Source organism: Lepisosteus platostomus, chromosome 1 (genome assembly GCF_059453375.1).
Source record: "Lepisosteus platostomus isolate fLepPlt1 chromosome 1, fLepPlt1.hap1, whole genome shotgun sequence".
Taxonomy (NCBI): Eukaryota; Metazoa; Chordata; class Actinopteri; order Semionotiformes; family Lepisosteidae; genus Lepisosteus; species Lepisosteus platostomus.
The window spans coordinates 5,443,812-5,461,801 of record NC_142611.1 but is presented as its reverse complement, the minus strand read 5'-3'; the positions used below and the strand labels follow the sequence as shown (position 1 = coordinate 5,461,801).

The following is a 17,990-nucleotide window of genomic DNA, read 5'->3' as shown; positions in this document are numbered from 1 at the left end:
ACAGATTTTGAACTGATGAATTACAAACCTCTTGCTATACCCAGTATATTTCAGGTGTCTGCATGCACCGCACGTTAAAAAATGTGAACACTTTGTTTGAAAACTGAATGTAATCACACAAATAACCTGTTTGACTGTATCTGCACACGTACCGTAGCTGCTTGAGAAAGATATAGACGTTTAAATAAATACTGGTTTTCCCACTAACAGCATTGACATATAGTAGACATAAAAAGTCCATGGATGGAATACAGTGAATTCTGGAAGTTATCATCAATAAATAGAAGAGGTAAAAAATGTTTCTCAAAAAATGAAATAAAGAAATATACACCTCATTGTTCACTTCAAGTTTATTTCTGAGTAAAGAAACAAGACAAACCAAAAGACTAAAAAACCCTTATACACCTTTAACCTGGTGAACATCTGCAACATTTCAATCTATTGTTCCGATACAAAATAAAATAATTTATTAAAACCAAATGAAATGCTTTGAAAACCTCTTTTAGAAACTAAAGAAAATCTTAATTAGTTGAAGTTATCTATTTAAATGTACTTAAGGCTATAATATAAAATAAAGTTTCTACATCTTTTTAAACAAGCAATTTTCAAACACTCGTAAAATCATTTTAAATACTGCAGTATCTTAGAACCTTTTACCTACTTGAATAGTTTTTTTAAAATGTCTAACAAGTCCTTAGTCCGGTAAATTCTAAAAGTGAAACATGAAACGAGTTTCCTCTGAACAGATTTTAGATAAAGCAATTTAAGGGTATTTCTTTCCGTTTTCCTTTGACTAAGGTATTTTTCTACTTGTCTGTTCTAGCCATTTTGATGCTCTAAAGGCAAGGCAAATTTATTTCTGTAGCACATTTTTGTACACACTGGTAATTCAAAGTACTCTACACAAATAGAAAAACATAAAAAAAAAACAGAAAATAAAATACAAATTAATTAAAAGAATATCACAAAAGAAATAATTAAAAACACAATAAAACTAAGAAAAAGGAGAGGAAAATAAAACAGTTTTTAACTTAGCTTTACAAATGGCTAAGGTTGGGGCACATCTAAGATCTGCCGGGTGTTGGTTTCAGCTGTGAGCAGCGTAATGGCTAAACGCCATTTCACCATGTTCAGTTTCAAACTCTGGGCACCACTAGCTGACCAGTCCCTAAAGATCTAAGAGACCTACCAGGTTTATATTCCTCAAACAGATCGGAAATATATTTTGGGCCTAAGCCACTGAGTGATTTATACAGAAGGAGCAATATTTTGAAGTCAATTCTATAACTATTTCAAAGCCGGTGTAAGGATCTAAGAGTTGGAGTAATATGTTCAGTTTGCTTGGTCCTTGTTAGAATTCTAGCAGCAGTAATTTGAATGAGTTGCAACTGTCTAATGATCTTTTTGGGAAGGCCAATCAAAACAGCATTACAATAGTTCACTCTACTGGAGATTAAAGCATGAATGAGTTTCTCAAAGTCCTGCTTAGACATAAAATCTCTCATTTTAGCTATATTTTTAAGATGATAACAGGCCGATTTAGTTATTACTTTAATATGGCCACTGAAACCAAGATCTTCATCCATTATTACACCAAGATTTCTGACCTGGGTCTTAGTCTTTAGAACCCTAGAGTCAAGGTAAGCACTAAGTCTAAGCCTTCCCTTTTTGTTCCCAAAGAGAATTATCTCAGACTTGTCTTTGTTCAAATGGAGATAATTTCATTGCATCCAGTTATTTATTTTCTCTAGGCATTGACAGAGTAAATCTATAGGACCGTAGTCGTTAGGTGAAAGAGCCAAATAGATCCGAGTGTCATCTGCATACATTTGATAAGCAACCTTATTATCTTGTAAAAATTGACCTAGTATAAGCATGCAAGATTGAATATGAGAGGGCCAAGAATTGAACCTTGGGGAACTCCGCACGTCATGGTGGTCCGTTTAGATTTATAATTGCCAATAGTGACATAATAACCCCTACCTTCTATATACGCCCTGAACCACCTAAGAACCGCTCCAAACAGTCCAACCCAACTTTTCAATCTATGCAGAAGTACTTTATGGTCGACAGTATTAAAAGCCGCGCTAGGATCCAGTAACGCCAGGACTGATATTTTACCTGAATCAGTATTCAGGCGAATATCATTTAGTACCTTCATAAGAGCAGTCTCAGTGCTGTGATATAGTCGAAAGCCGAAATCCAGATTGAAAGTTATCAAAATAGTCATTCATATTTAAAAAGTTGGTAAGTTGATTGAAAACAACTTTCTCAATAATCTTGCCTATGAAGGGAAGATTTGAAATGGGTTTATAATTAAGAATAGAAGGATCCAGATTTCTCCTTTTCAGGAAGGGCTTAACAACTGCAGTTTTCAATGATGTTGGGAAAAATGCCTGATAAAAGTGAACCATTCACTATTGGTAATAAGTCCATTGATAAACAACTAAAAACATTTTTTAAAAAGCTGGTGGGCAGAACATCAAGACAACAATTAGACAGTTTAAGGTGCTGTACTAACTCCTCAAGGATTTTAAATTCAGACACAATAACCACATTTTTTCTATGTGGTGATACATCCATCAGATTGTCATTGTTTGACAAGGTGGTACTAATGACTAATCTAATATTTTGGATTTTATTACAGAAAAAAGATTCAAATTCATTACACTAAACTCGGGGTTAACTGAGTCGGGGAATTAGCGTATAAACAATGGTAAATAAAACATGGGGACTGTTGATGTCGCCATGAATGATATTCAGATTGTCTAGCCTTGCATAATTCAGCATTGTAAATACAAAGCCTCTCTTTATAAATATCAAAATGGATCTGAAGTCTAGATTTTCTACATTTACGCCCAGCCTTCCTCCATTCTCTAATTCACTTATAAACAATTTTAAGCCTTTTGAATCTTGGATCTTAAAGAACAACAAAAATATCGGACTGCATATTCAAATACTTTAATCACTTTGCATTCTATGGGTATTTAAGATCCTAAGGTCTTTCATTATAATTATTTTATATCTAAAGCAATCTAATAATACAACCCCTTTTGTTTAAAATATTTTGTTAATGTCATGTGGAAATAATTTGATATATCAGTAAAATTTAGCATAATATTACTCTTTGTTTCGGATATTAAAGAAATGTAAGAGTAACAAATATATGTTAATGCTTATAACAAAGAGGAAGCAATTACCAGAATTATATGTTAAATTATTTTAAAAAATACATATCATGTATATATAAAATCACCTGATGAAGAAAATAATTTAAAAACTTCACATTCATGCGTCACCAAGATTATACTTCAGACATTTCAAACATTTTTGTGTTGTCATTCACATTTCTTTTATGCTGATAGTGGCTCATAATTCTGGAAGTGAATTCCCTTAGAGGAGGTAATTTTCATGACTGCTCCATTCAGGCTGTTATCTGTTATGATCTTCAACACCCCTTCAGCAATTAAAGATGGCCTACAAAGCAGAAAATACCATAAGAGAAATACCGTATTTTACAGGGAATACCTTTCATGGTTATGGTGTGTTTTAAGAGCTATCAGTAACTATGACTTATGGGAATGTGAATATAAATTAGATCTGACCGTTCACAATGCTTGAAAGCAGAACTGCTTCAGCAGGATCAGACATCTGATTAATATACACATAGTCTAAGTTGGACAAAGATATTGGCACGTGTGCATAGACACCAAATACATCATGCTGATGAGCCCTTATAACACCAAAACTGCTATCTCTTGTGATTAACTTGGACTTTAAAGAAGAATTAGGATTCTTTTGAGATGGTTATGCTTTCTAGCAATATGAAATGGTCTGAGTTAATTAATATTCATATAACCCACGACAGGTAGTAAATAAAGGAAACAACACCTTTGAATTCTAGAATTGAACAACTCCAGCAAACGAGTGGAATGAATACTCTTTACTCCCTGTCAGGCAGCCATTGACTTGCACTATGTTCAATAATAATTCAAAATGACAATCTCAGAGTATTTTACATATAGAAGGGCACCCATTTCACCCACAACTAAAGTGCAATATCCACCTGGGTATTTCAAGTTCAAGTGCCCCACCACTTGAACTGTGGAGGAACTTTAGGAAGGGCAGATTATTATGTAAAAAAGTAGATTTTATTTCAGGACAGCAGGGTTAACAACACTACTCTCACTCTACTGTTTTCAAAAGTGCCAAGGAATTTTTAATGATCAAGCAGTCAGGTCCTGCATCATTTTTACTATAGTATAGTGTCCCCAGTCACTGTCCTAATTCACTGGTTTGGAAATTCTGGTCCAGAGGGAAGAGCATCTTTTACCTGCATATGAACCTTACCCCTAGATAACTGTAGCTGTAGAACAATCTCAGGACCATGGAACAGGACTTAAAGTAATGAAAACGGAACTTTAATGGAATATTGTCACCCTGTATTTTGTTCCTGTCAGTAAGGGAAAATTAAATGTACACATGGGTACAACATCCCAGTTTCCAAAGCAAACCATGACCCTACAATAACATAGTTCACATATTATTATGTAATGTACAATGCCGGATCCCACAAATAATTGAACCAGGAACATGAACTGACTTTGTCGTGACTGTCATGTTTCCTCTATGGCTTTGACTAAGGCTGCTGACGTACAGCAGCTAAATCAAAACCCAAACTGTACTCAAAAGCTAAGCTGTACTCAAAAAAAGTACAGTCACCAATATTGTGTGGGGGTCTTTGTTGTTGTGAGCTGCAAAAATATTCCCATAACAACGGCATAACATCATTCTGCACTTAAGCAAAGATGTACAGTAGCACTAGCTAAGAGGATCGCTGTTTGGGACAAGTCAATATGTAGAGCGGCAGGGAAAAATGCTTTATCCCCTTCGTGGCTAAATTATATTAAAAATGTATCAGCACTGCATACCTGATTTTTTAGTGTAAAGAGGAAGACCAAGAAAGATTTTTACAGAACTGATACATTTTTATGAACATATAAAGCCTTATATAGTCGGCTGTGTCTTGTTAAAGCATTGTTGACTGAGAAACTAATCTGAACATCAGCTGATATTTGTTTACTTACGGCAGTAATCCAAATGTATCCATCCTCTTCTTAAAATCGTCCTTATACTTGACAAATTTCCCCATTTTCTCTTCCTCTTGGACAGACTGAAGGAGTGCAGTATCAACAAATGCAGGACAGAGCACATTTATTCTCACACCGTAATTTCCTATTTCTGCAGCATCCTGGAAATACACGCAGATCACTAGGAATTAATCATTGATCACCTGAATAAACCAAATGGTGACAATAATTATATAGCTAAAATATAGTTAAAAGAAAGTAACTCATTGTGGATTTTAATTCAACCTCTAACTTTGACAGAATCTTGCCGAAACATGACATTGTACAAAGAGCATTAATTTCCAAAGCTGTCGAGACTAATATAAATCTGTTGAATACAGCATGATTCCACAAAATATAACATTATTTTTGCTCTAAAATTCAAAATAGACTCTATACCTTTATACCCTAATTTTTCTCTCAAAGTTTATTTTAATAAAGTATAAATAAAAGGGTATACTGTACATCATGGTGCCTTAAGTGTACTATAAAGCTACTAGACTTACTTAAAAATAGTATACTATGTACTTTCAAGTACAGATATTTTTAAAATAGCCACACCACAGATTTTGATCAGGAGCAACATGTATAAAATAACAGGAATGGGAGCATATTTATTCCACTGCTAACAGGCACACACACTATATAGACCTGACACATCTTTTACATAGGCAGAAGAATCTCTCACAAACACACTGGTAAATAAATGTTCCATGTAATCATGACTGCTTTTTTTTCTGAAACAAGAAACACAATGGATGCAAAAAGCAATGGAGCAAAAATAGCATGTTTGTACTGCTGCCAAAAGTCTACTTTAGTAGTAAAAGAATGTATTTACTCATTAATATTATATACTTACTGCTATGGCTCTAGAAAATCCAAGAACCCCATACTTTGTAGCTGTGTACACAGGCTGATGTGGGGAATGAAGGAATGCTAAAAAATAGAAATAATAAAAACATCAAACAAATAAAAAAGTGTCTGCCATGGTTACTCGTGTTTTTTTTTTAGATAGAGTCTGATTTATTATATTATCACTTGGAAGGAACAGTTATGATAACCATTTGACCTGTGCAACAAGTTCTCTTTAAACTGAAAGAAATTAAGATTAACATTTGGCTTAAGCACCCATGTGTAGCACATTTAACTTTAATAAAACCCAAAACAATAGATTAATGTAAACTATTTATATTTTATATGAATCTATTCATATTCATATCACAATTAATCTAAAATATTAGTATTAGTATTCATATAAAATATTATTGTTTTCTAGCTGATGAAAATTATCTCCTGTTAACTTTGGATAAACATTACACTTTACCAAATTCATATTGTTCTGTTAGTAAAGTACCATACCCAACAAGTAATTCCTGGCACAAATTAACATCTGATCAGTATAATCTAGGAACATTACTACAGAACAATTTTGTTGGAACAGATAACCTAAATTAGATACCAGGTTAAGGAAATCAGTCTAGTAGACTGCTAACTCTTATTTGAATTTATTACGCAGTTAATGATGTTTATTCATGTTACAACAACTGAGATGTTCAATTCAATTTCAATACTGGGGGTTGAGGCCCAGAAATCTGTAAAGCTGCTCTGTGACAATGTCCGCTGTCAAAAGCGCTATACAAATAAAACTGAATTGAATGGAAAAAAGTTGGCATGTTCTCCCCAAGTCTGTGTTGGTGTCTGCGGTGCTCTGGTTTCCTCCTATAGTCCAGAAACGTACTGTAAGGGGTTCCCTGACTCTGGGAAAATGGGCCCTGGTGTGAGTTTGTGTGCCTGTGTTTTGACTGGCCCCTCTAGGAGGCCCCCTGCCTTGTGACCTCTGACCCTGGGTTGGAAGAAGAAGTTAGAAAGTGGATGGATGGACGTCTTCACTGGGTGCTACTTTATGCAGATCATAATTAATTCACAGCTACAGTGAATTTATTATTTATTAAATATTCCACCAAAATATTATTTTATAGATAACACCCTCAATACTACTAAATGGATTTCCTTTTTTTTTAATAAGCGGATCCAAGATTTCTAAAAATACCTTTCCTTTAAATCAATTATACATTACAATACATTCTTCTCTACAAAATATTATACTCCACCTCTGCAAAACAACAAGCTGTTAAATGTCACATTCAAAGAAGAACTGTAACCCTTCCCAGATACAGTACGGTAAGTATGAAGGGAAGTTATTTTATAAAAATGAATTGCGAAATACATTGAAGATCAAAACGGTTAGCGTGTATATTTCTCTTCAAGTGGTATTCTTTATGTAAAAGGTCATTGTTGTGGAACCTGGCTGTGCTCCAAATGTTAAGCAAAAATCTTCTGTGATTAATATTTATGTCTAGACTACATGTAATCTTCAAAAAGTACAAAGCTACCCTTTTTAACTTTTAAGAGAACAGTTAAGCAAAATAAAGCATAAATTCATTTAGATAAATTCTGTTTATGGATTACTCTACTGAATCATATTTAAAAATATTATATAATCTACAGGCTAAAGCCCTTAACAATGCACCTAGTTACTTAATTTTAGTTGCGTGTTCAGAATTCATCGGCAAACTATACTGAGACATTGAAGTACAACAAATGAGTACTGGAATGAATACCACTTCTTGTGTTTTTAATGCCACTCGATATACAACGCTTATTTTGGTAGTATCAATTTATATCTAAAATACTCAGGCCAGCAGTGAACTAATTCATAACTGCAGCAATTCACTCAAGGGCCTGGTATGTTGATACTTAATATCTGGAATTGCAAGGACTTTATACTCAAGCCACCTAGGGTCCATTGTCTGTTTTTAGCAGAACTGCAGAGAGCCTTCTGAAAGTAATAATCAATTTGCTGGAGTTATTTAGTCTGCTTTAATTATTTAAGCATTTTAGTCAGTACAAGATGAAAAGCAGATCTTACGGTTTCCATGGTTACACAACCAATAGTTCTTTCAAGTTCTGTTTTCCATAGGCAACTCAATCATTACTTCATTCATTTCATTTTAACTGATTTTTTTATTCCCATGTGTGACTGAAGGAGAAATCTGGTTTTGTTTTGCATAATTTCACCAGAGCCAATCCAACTGTGCGCAGAGACAACAAGAATGGATTATATCTAAGATTTTGAAGATAACTCTCTGACTCTGAAGCCAGTCTGCAAGTTGGGTAACTTTGGTGTATTAGTACATTATATACCATTACTTTACAAGAATCCATGAAAGAAGTAAAAACAAAAGTCAAAAATAAAAAAGTGAAAAAGGAAAAATTAAACCAGCAAAAATCTGAGCCACACTTTCAGCACTGAATTCACACCAAAACTAAACATTTATCTCAGCTCAGTTTCCTAGCTAAAGGAAGTTATGTGAAAGGCACTAAAGTGCTACCATACGGGTACTGATGAAAGCAGGAAGTTCAATTTCAAAACTCAAAACACTGGGAAAATTTAAAAAGCTTTAAGGCAAGGGAGATAGAATCCCCATTTATTGTCAGGCAGCCCAGATGGGCTCATTGAAATAAGCGTTAAACTAATCAGAACAAAGTTCTTTCTAAGAGCTGCCCCCTTGTCACCTGCTGCAATCAGCAATGTGGCATTTTACAACGTCCAGCAGCTGGCCAGGTGAGTACTGGGGCATTCTGGCACTGCAGGCAGTGCATGGGCGTCCACTAACCCCATCAGTGAACACACTTGCCAAATGGAAGACCTACAGCATTCAATCCGAATGTGTTGTGAACAAGTGACTTCTTGGCTTCTTTACAGTTCTCTTTCAGGGTGTGGGTTTTCGACAAGTGCCCAGGCTTCCTTCCACCTTCCAAAGGCAAGCTGGATAGGTTAACGGAGGCCTCTTAAATGTCCCTGTGCATCTACAGTATGTGCCCTGCAATGGGCTGGTACCTAGTCCAGGGTGCACTCCCACCTTGAACCCTGTGCTTCTAAAATAGGCTCCAGGTTACTGCAGTTTACTGGGAACAAGCGGTTTTGATAAGCCTTTTAAGAAAAAGAACAAGTAGGAAGACTGAGTGCTCTCTAAGTATTTTTGGTAATACACTGCAGTATTTTTGTATTTGTAGAACTCTATACAGTATCTATATACTGTTCTTCAATGGGTTTTAATACTCTTAATTTAATTTTCGGCTAGTATGGTAGCAACAACCTGTGGAACCTCCCTCAGTTCACACTCGGATTGGTGGCAAGTATCAGCACTAGCATCCTTGCACTGACAATTGTTAATTCCAGAAAGAGGAAACCATTTTTCCCCAAGAGGAAATTCAAGTGTCAGTTTTTCACATTGACAAGAGAATTTGAAGGAGACACATCTGTCTACCAGTTACTGTCCCCTTCCAAACACTTACAACGCTGACCCTTCATCAATCCCTCAGCACAGCAAACCTTCTCGTCATGTACAAGGTATAGCATGCTCCATCTGAACTACACCCACACGGAGACATCCTTCAAAACATCTAAATGATTTTCACAAATCAACAAACAGAATCCTTCAAAAAAGGTCCAGGAACTACAGCTTTTGTGTATCAACACATCTGCCAAACTGCAGTAGAGTAACCTATTATAAGGGCAAGATCTTGCCTTCCCTCATCTATACAGCTTTAACACTCATTTAGCCTACTGGTTGAATTCCCAGTGTTCATGCAGGCCAGAAGCATTACTGACTCAGGTGTTTTGCGGTTACAGTTACAAAGCTGACATACCATGGCCTCTAGTGACCATTCAGGATAAGTGCACCCAGGGTTTTGGGTATTTTCGTGAGCGAGTCTATTTTCAGTTTATGTTTGATTCTGTATAGGTTCTCTTTGTTATGCTGGCAGTGGATTCCTACCACTGCACCATCTTTCATGCAATAATGCAAATAAGTGTGCAATGTTTCAGAAGTTTAGAGTATGGGAAAGAAAAGCTGAGGTTTTACAAAAAGATGCTCTATGTCAATTATAGCTAATAATAATGTGAATAGTGCCCAATGCACTGTTCTCATCAAGCTAGGACAGAAAAGCTAAAGAGACGTGGTCATCCCAATCTTTCAAGCAACCATGAGAACACAATGCACTGTGCAATACATTTGTCTTCGCCTGGCAGGAAACGAGCAACTCGGCCACATTGTTGAAGTCAAACACTCGGAGAGCGCGAGCTACTTCAAAGGCAATTCCCTCCCCCAATGACACAGACCACTTCAAATGAAGAACCCTCTTTAAAACTTGATGAGGCTCCTTTCGTTTTCCTTGATTTTTACTCTAGGACGGGCTTTCCATGCCTGTCATTGCTATAAGGGATGCGTCTTCTGTTAGTCAGAATCATACACTCGTCAGAGGAACGCCTGAGGCTCTAATTTCACTGTTTCCCCACAGTGGAACATAGTAAGGCGTAGAAAAAGTAAACAGCTATATCTCCAATGTGTACTGTAACTGAGCAGACGAGTCGGGACTGTGGAAACGGGATTGAAATGTCAGAGGGTGGCGTTGCGACACTCCCCACATTCTCACGAGGAAATTAGGGACCAGGCTGCACCTGGGGGCACCAGCACTCAGTGCACAGCCAGAGCTTATCTGCCAAGACCCCCACAGTCACTCGGGACGGCGAGCGCGAGAGATCTCAGGCCGAGATCCTTGGGAGGCATTTATCTTCAAAGGCTACCAAATATTCAGGTGGAGCAAAGTCCGGTAAAGTCAGTTCCTGTCAAGCAGCAGGCAGCCTAGGCTGTTTCCATGTCGGCTCACCAGTAAGGGAGAAGGCGGGTGGGAGAGAGGCCGGCCAAACAGAATCAACCGTGACTGGGAGTTAAACAGGCAGTAGAAGAACTACCACAGGGGAGGCCATGACAGTGACATCGGGCTGGTCCCTGGTCTGGGCTAATGTATAAAGGTACATCAAGGCATCTCACAGGGGCTACAACCAATGATAAATTGTTAGTGTTTAGAAGAAAATTATTTCCCCTAAACACTTACTTCACCTAACCAGTAAATCATACCTAAAAGCAACTAGTGAACGAGCAGAGGTTAATTCCATACTGAAAGGTTTAACGTAACGACACAATGTTTTAGGATTTAGGTCCGAGTGCGAGATCGAAGTGACAGAGGCAAAAGTCGGATCTAGGGAGGTCGAAGAAAAGAAAGACTGGGAACGGGCAGGTGAAAGGGGGGCTAGAGGGTTGAAAATCTGGGTGATTAATTCCAGGGAAAGTCTTAAAAAGGCCCCTCAGACTCAATCAGGAAGCATATACTTGAAGAATATAGGAAGAATCCGAATTAAAAAAAGTTTCATCCAAAATTTAAGATTTTTCTTTTTCACAGGGAAGTATTTCCAGACCAAGCAATGTAATATTCATGGCTCACATATACTGTAGGTCAACGAAGGTCTGCCTTAGAGGTGTAACCACTCTTGTGACGGGACGCTGCTGCGATTTCAGGATACTATGAAGCATCAATACACTTTTTTTGCTTGCCCTTAAACTTCTTTCTTTCCTCCTACTATTTGTCTTCTGATTTGAGATGTTTATGATCCTGTCTTTCAAAATAACTGCAGCTACATCGATTTTCAAAATACAAACGTGTGTGCTAATCTATCAACAATGACAAATGAGCCAAGATACCGTAAGACTGCTCGTAAACTGAATACATTGGTCAGATAACTACAAAGCATGAGTCACTGAAAGAATAGATAACAGTGAGCAAATTCCAAAAATCTGGATTGCACTGTGTGCGCACATATTTTGACAACTTGCATGTGCTATCAATTTGTTCATTTAAACAACACATGACTGCCTGAGTTTCTCCAGGTCAGACATTGTGCATCGATGCTGTTTGGTGGAAAACGAGGAATAACATCTCCTCCCCTGCTCAGTGTTATCCAACAATGGAAGAATGTAGCAGATTTCCAATACATGCAGCTGCAACTGCAATACTCAACAATACTACTGGCAACTAAACTGAGCAACACTATTTAGATAAGGAGCTAGGGCGTTATAAATAAAACCTTGTCCTTATCCTCGTGACGCACGCACCTTGTTTTAAAGCAGGACATTTTAACTACAATGCCAATATTAAAACCGAACTTAAAAATTTTGAAACAAGACTAAAAATCACATTATTGTCAGGTGTGTGAAGACGAACACAGAGATGTAACTTTGGACATTACTTCAACTGCAAAAAATAATAATTAATTGCACGTAGTGTACATAGTGCATATCATGTGAAAGGATATCAGAGCACTTAACATACAGTACAAGAGGGGACCCAATTCACGAGCCCTATTGTGCTGTACCCAGCTGGGTGAAACATGGCAAAAATTATGCACCAGAATCCCCAATTCACAACAAATCAGGATTGAGGATCTACTCATTTTGCATAATTGAAAAATGCATTTTAGCCAGGGCACCAGGGTTAACGCACCTACTCCTTTGAAAAGTGCAAATGCCATTACAAAAAACATTTCTTTAATAACCAAGACATTGGTAAGAAGGTTTAAGATCTTATCCAAAGGAAAGAACCTCCTAATATCCCCCAGGGGAAATGCTTTGGAAACTCTGATCCAGAGGGAAAAGCCATAATGACCAGACCTTAGCTCCTGAGATCCGATACATCTGATCTACAAGGTGGTGATGCTGCTGACAGCAATCTTTATGAAAGTGTAAAGGCTCAGCAGCCTGTGCTTATTTCTTGCATGTCACCTTGTAACAAACTACAAGCATCCTACACTGCTTACGGGCTAATGTGTTCTTCATTGCTTTCATGCCTAACGGGCATTATTGGAGTATGCACACCTGCTACAAAACACAACGGTGATGCTTTCACAGAGACAGAAATTTAAAGTTAAAAAGCTTTCGAAGCCATTCCTCAAAAGATGCAGGGCTTTCACGATTCCCCAGGAGCCACATTAACACACGCAGGTGTCTGACAACTGATAAGGATATCCTCTTGAATTTCACTACACTTAATTTATAGCAGCAACATTCTTCGATGTAATTATAATAGACGTTGCAACATGACATGTGGGGAAAAAAAGCTTTTTAAAGGCTTTTTCTTTTTCACTGTTTTTTCTATTTGAAGAATTTTGCGAGTCAGTGAGGAGAATACTACATACTACTTTAAGCAAAAATGATCATTTAAGATTTTGATAAAGGGTATGCACAACTGCTTTAGGAATTAACATCATAATACTACATTTTGTATGCTGGTTTAACATTCCTGAAATGAACTAAGTGTCCCGGAAATAAGAATCCAGGAAACCTTGAAGGAAACCTGCAGGCTTAAGGGGTAAATGATGACTGAGAGGAGGATGGCTGGCCATGGGAGAACCTGGTACAGTGATCGATGTTTTTCAGTGTTGTGCACCTTTGTGACATGTCTGTGTATAACACAAAGGCACCTACTTGGCCTCACCTGGCTCTGACTGTGGAAGCACTAGCACTAGTGGTTCAGAATTTATACATTAGTGAACAAAATGCTCTGGGATTAAATTAGGCAGTGAACACATACTCCCAATCTTTATACACCATCCTAATATTCCCAATGGATGCATGAGGGTGCTTGTCCTGATCTTTATTCCCACTACACAGTACATCCCTGGCGATGAATAACTGGATATGTTCCAAAATGCAGTCATTTTCTCATTCAGACCTACAGTACGGTATGTGAAATATTAAATGAACAAGCTGTTTCACTTTTGCTATAAAAGCCCAAACAGGTACAGTGTATAATATAGGGGTCACTGATACTCATTTTCTTCTGCCTGGACACTCTATACTAATATTTACTTTCCATTTAAGGGTTAATGCTAAGAAAAGCTGCATACACAGATACACAGGTCTTAATAACTTTATTTTCTGAAAACATGTTCATTGACTAATGTGCAATGGTGAGGCTACCGAACTGTCATACACAAAACGCAAAACAAAATGCTTAAAAACCGTACTGCAAAATAACATGTTGCATAAATATACCAAGAGCAGTGTTACTGTAACTGCATCTGCAGCAAGTCCTTGTCAGCTCTCCATTCCTCAATGGTGTCTTTCATCATTTCCACCCAACTCCCTTGACCTCTACAAGCTCTTAGCTTTCAACTGAAACTATATCTCATTATGGACCATCACAAATAATAGCTTGCCTGTAATGGCATTTGCACAAATAGTTATAAACAATTAGTCATGTTGCTACATTTTGCCGTTTGGCGTCTATGAAGATTTTGAATGTCATTCAAATACAGCAATATCTTTGTAATTAATCTGAATGCGTGGTTTTGCAGCAATTTAATACATTTCTGAGAAGCTGGGGTATTTTTTTCTTATGTGGTTAGAGAAGTTAATATTCAAATTAAGTATGTACAGTACATGGAAATACACAGATTTAAAAAATCAACTATTTCAATTTCTCAGTTTTCGCAAAGGACCCTAAAAATGTATGTAATTTTTTATTTTAATTTGGAATTGCACAGGGAGAATGTATTCTCCATTTGTATTTTGACATGCTGCAGGCTCCGCAGTTAGTGCCGACAGGAGCAACTTTTGTCAGCACTGATGTTGCAACAAATGTCTAGGGTTCCTTCAGATTTCAGGTTCCTTATTCAGTCAAAAGCTGACAGGACCCTGTAGTATAACCTTCCCAGCCCCAGTGGAATTCAACCAATTGTGTGTGTCCATTTGAGAAATCCTGGTCACAGTCAGCCCGTGAAATGCGCCAGGTTCAAACTTGGAACATCTGGACCACAGAGCTCAGCCTGTGCTCTAATTGTGTGCCTTCGCTAGTTCAGCACCCAGTGATCCCATTCCTAATCCACATAATGAATCCACTTAAGTCGTTATGATCAGACATGGATTGAGAGCCCTCAAGGACTGGAGCTGTTCATCCCTAATGTAGACCTTCTGTACAGGTTATAAAATATTACCCATCTGAAGCCCTACTAAATCATTACTTCAGCCCACCCAGCACCTGCAAAATCCAAACCTAGTGCTTCTTGGGGGCCAATAAGATTTTTGCTCCCCACCATGAAGTACAGGGTTTCAATGTCGCCATGTCAGGGCTGGAATCTAGAAAAGTGTGTCACTAGTAATGAGTGTTTCATCACAGGCAGAAAAAAAAATCCTCTTCCTTGTGAGATGCAGATACGACCAAGGAATTTACTTTTCTACTCAGCATTTTAGCCTGTATGTTGTTCAAAGGGAACAGGCGATTCTATGTTTCAATAAATATTTCAAATTCGGGAAACACGAGTTAAAAGGAGGGGCTGAAAGCTTGCAGTAGTTCTGCTCCTGGATGCTACTGTACACCAGACCATCACAGAGTAAAGAGAAAGGGACAAATCAGAATATGCCACCAAACCTAGCAAGCGTGTTTTTTCGGAAGGTGAAAGAACCAGAGCGCCTTAGTAGGGCCCTGCAGCTGAGAAGCAGTAGCAGCTGACATGTCAACCAGGAGAAAAGCCATTTTACATATGCAAGTTATTTTCAACACTATGTAAGCCACCCTGTGCATTTTCCCAAGGGTTGCTTGCAAGGGTTTTCCAAAGGTGATCCGTTTCTTCCCACCTTCCACACATGCTGGCTGGTTCAAGTGCTTTCTCTTATTCATCCCTGTGTCTGTCCTATGAGGGACTGTTGTGCCTTACAGTATGTCCTGTTGCTGGGTTAGGATTTGGGATATGTTAACCCTCCATAAGACAGAGTGAGTGACTTACCTGCCATGGATGAAATATTTATGATCACACCTCCATCCTTCCCATACTCTTTGCTCATGTGATCTAGGGCCAAGTAAGTACCTTTGATGACTGATGTCTAAGGAGGAGACAAATATAAGCAGGACAGCTGAGTTATTCATCATGGTCTGTCAGCTTTTAACATTGATCATTGCTATCGACTAAACTAAGAACAGAAAGTTACAGGATCTGAAATTAAAATTCTGTGATACTTTAATACATATAATAAACATTAATCAAAGACAATCCAAATAACAGATCTAACTGTAGTGAAGTACAATTGTCTAGATATACTGTAATTCACACAGGGGAAGTATATTTCATAACTATACATGTTGAACTCATCTGACTAATAAAGGTGGGGTGAACAACATCATTTAAAAACCTTTTCGCTTGTTGTTACTAAATTCTACAAGACAACAACAAAAACAACCACACAGACGTCACAGCTGGTCCAAACCATTGCCCAATTCATGATGCTTATTTCTTAACATTCAAATTAAAAAAATAACCTTCACTCCACACATCGATTTTGTAACTCCTTTACCTGATTTACGGTGGGAGCAGAGGGGGACCCGGAGGCCGTCACCCAAGGCAGGACACACCCTGGACAGGAAGCCTGTCCGCCGCAGGGCAGATGCAGACACAAACATGCACACACTCACACATGGGCCATTTTTCCAGAAGCCAATTAACCTTCCAGTATGTAATTTTTCAAGAGACTTATTAAAGAAATATGTAAAGTACCCATACATACACAGGAACACAAAGGGCCTCCTAGCACGTTTGCGAATATATATTTACCAAATTAACTTCGATTGTCTTTTCCCAGTTTTTCTCATTATTGATCCCGGCGTTGTTGATAACGATGTCCAAACGTCCAAAGCGGTCCACTGTTTTCTTGAAAGCTTCTGCACGCACAGAAGGAAAAAAAAACCCCTTCACAGCACAAAAAAACTGAGAATTTGCAAGTATGGTGTATAGCTCTGTCCTGACGCATTGAAACTCAATTCCAGATGAAGGACGAGGATGAAACAGTTTTAACAACTTATAGAGCAACATTCCCAACCACATAGCTTTAGGCAGTTATGCAACTTCATACCAATAGTAACTAATTCATGTTAAACAATGGAATCCTGTTCTTGGCACTCTGTTCTTAAAGTACAAATGTTAACAAAGAAGTGCAAAAGAAGGATCCGCAGGCATTCTTTAATCCCGAACTTCTCTGGGATTCTAATGTTCTTGTTATTAATATTGTTTTCACTCGCTGCAGAAGTGAAAAGTAGCGTTTTAGGAAAGAATGGTTAGATTAATCATTCTCAACAGAAAACATCTGATTACCTTGCAGTTCCCCTCTGTCAGTTACGTCACACTGTATGAAAGTTAGGTTTTCAGCTCCAAACTCTTGTGAAAGCTGAGCTCTGCACGCTTCCCCCAGTTCCTCGTTTAAATCGACAGCAGCGACCTAAGTGTGAGACAACAACAAACCAAACGAAAAAAAAGAGAAGTAAGCGACTGAACGCAAATCATACCAGAGCTGCAGAAGTCGTATTTTGAGGAAAATCGCGTCACGGTGCCGAAACGAGCAAAGCTGAACAGTGAAGCAAGACATAACACCCCTCAAATAAAAACATTATAGGAACTGGAACGCAGATAATAGTTACAAGGTTTATAAAGACGCTCAGTACGCGATTTAATTTAAGACGTGCAAACCCGCGCTTAATGTACCTTTGACTCGTTTTTGAGAAGGATCTCCACAATTGCTCTGCCAATTCCTTGCGCTGCTCCAGTCACCAAAGCTACTTTTCCACGCAGAGCCATACTTGTAATAGGAGAGACGCGGCTTGAGCTCCGAGAATCGCTTTGTTCCCTCAGCTGAGCGAGAGGGCGGTCGTCGCTTCAGTAAAGCAAAGGTAACCTGCCTTTTTTTCGGCCAAGGCACTGGTATTTACATGGAGATAGTTGTCAGTCACTGCTGAGTCGTCACTTGGGGTGGTGGCGTTTCATTTGTCGGTAGAAGTGCAGTCACGAGCACCTCTCGCAGTTGTTTAAATTTAGATTTAGATTTTTCTAAGCTTGATATCTGTGCGGATTTTACTTTTATAATAAAGTTCGTGTTTAATTTTCTTTTGCCTTTTATATGCTTGAAACACCTTCCA

At 37.9% G+C, this 17,990-nt stretch overlaps 1 protein-coding gene and 1 long non-coding RNA gene across 2 annotated transcripts in view; one reads left to right on the top strand and one right to left on the bottom strand.

Annotated features, from left to right (window-relative positions):
- Positions 1-332: 332 nt before the first annotated feature.
- On the bottom strand, positions 333-17,848 carry hpgd (15-hydroxyprostaglandin dehydrogenase). Its single transcript, XM_088647087.1, has 7 exons — positions 17,560-17,848; positions 17,173-17,296; positions 16,636-16,742; positions 15,814-15,910; positions 5,989-6,065; positions 5,088-5,251; positions 333-3,477 (listed from the first exon to the last, which is right to left on the bottom strand). The coding sequence occupies exons 1-7, from the start codon at positions 17,650-17,652 to the stop codon at positions 3,354-3,356; spliced, it is 786 nt and encodes a 261-aa protein (XP_088503213.1). The 5' UTR covers positions 17,653-17,848; the 3' UTR covers positions 333-3,353.
- Positions 17,621-17,990, top strand: part of LOC148677549 (uncharacterized) — a 24,555-nt gene continuing 24,185 nt past the window's right edge. The window contains exon 1 of the long non-coding RNA XR_015941530.1: positions 17,621-17,744. This is a non-coding gene — a long non-coding RNA (uncharacterized LOC148677549). The remainder of the gene's footprint in view (positions 17,745-17,990) is intronic.

Bases quoted from the DNA above. Each gene is read 5' to 3' on its own strand.
- hpgd (XM_088647087.1), bottom strand. From the start codon at position 17,652: ATGGCTCTGCGTGGAAAAGTAGCTTTGGTGACTGGAGCAGCGCAAGGA. The intron at 16,743-17,172 runs GTAATCAGATGT...CTGTGCGTGCAG, and splicing joins TGACAGAGGGGAACTGCAAG to AAGCTTTCAAGAAAACAGTG. The intron at 15,911-16,635 runs GTAAATATATAT...TCTCCTCCTTAG, and splicing joins AGACAATCGAAGTTAATTTG to ACATCAGTCATCAAAGGTAC.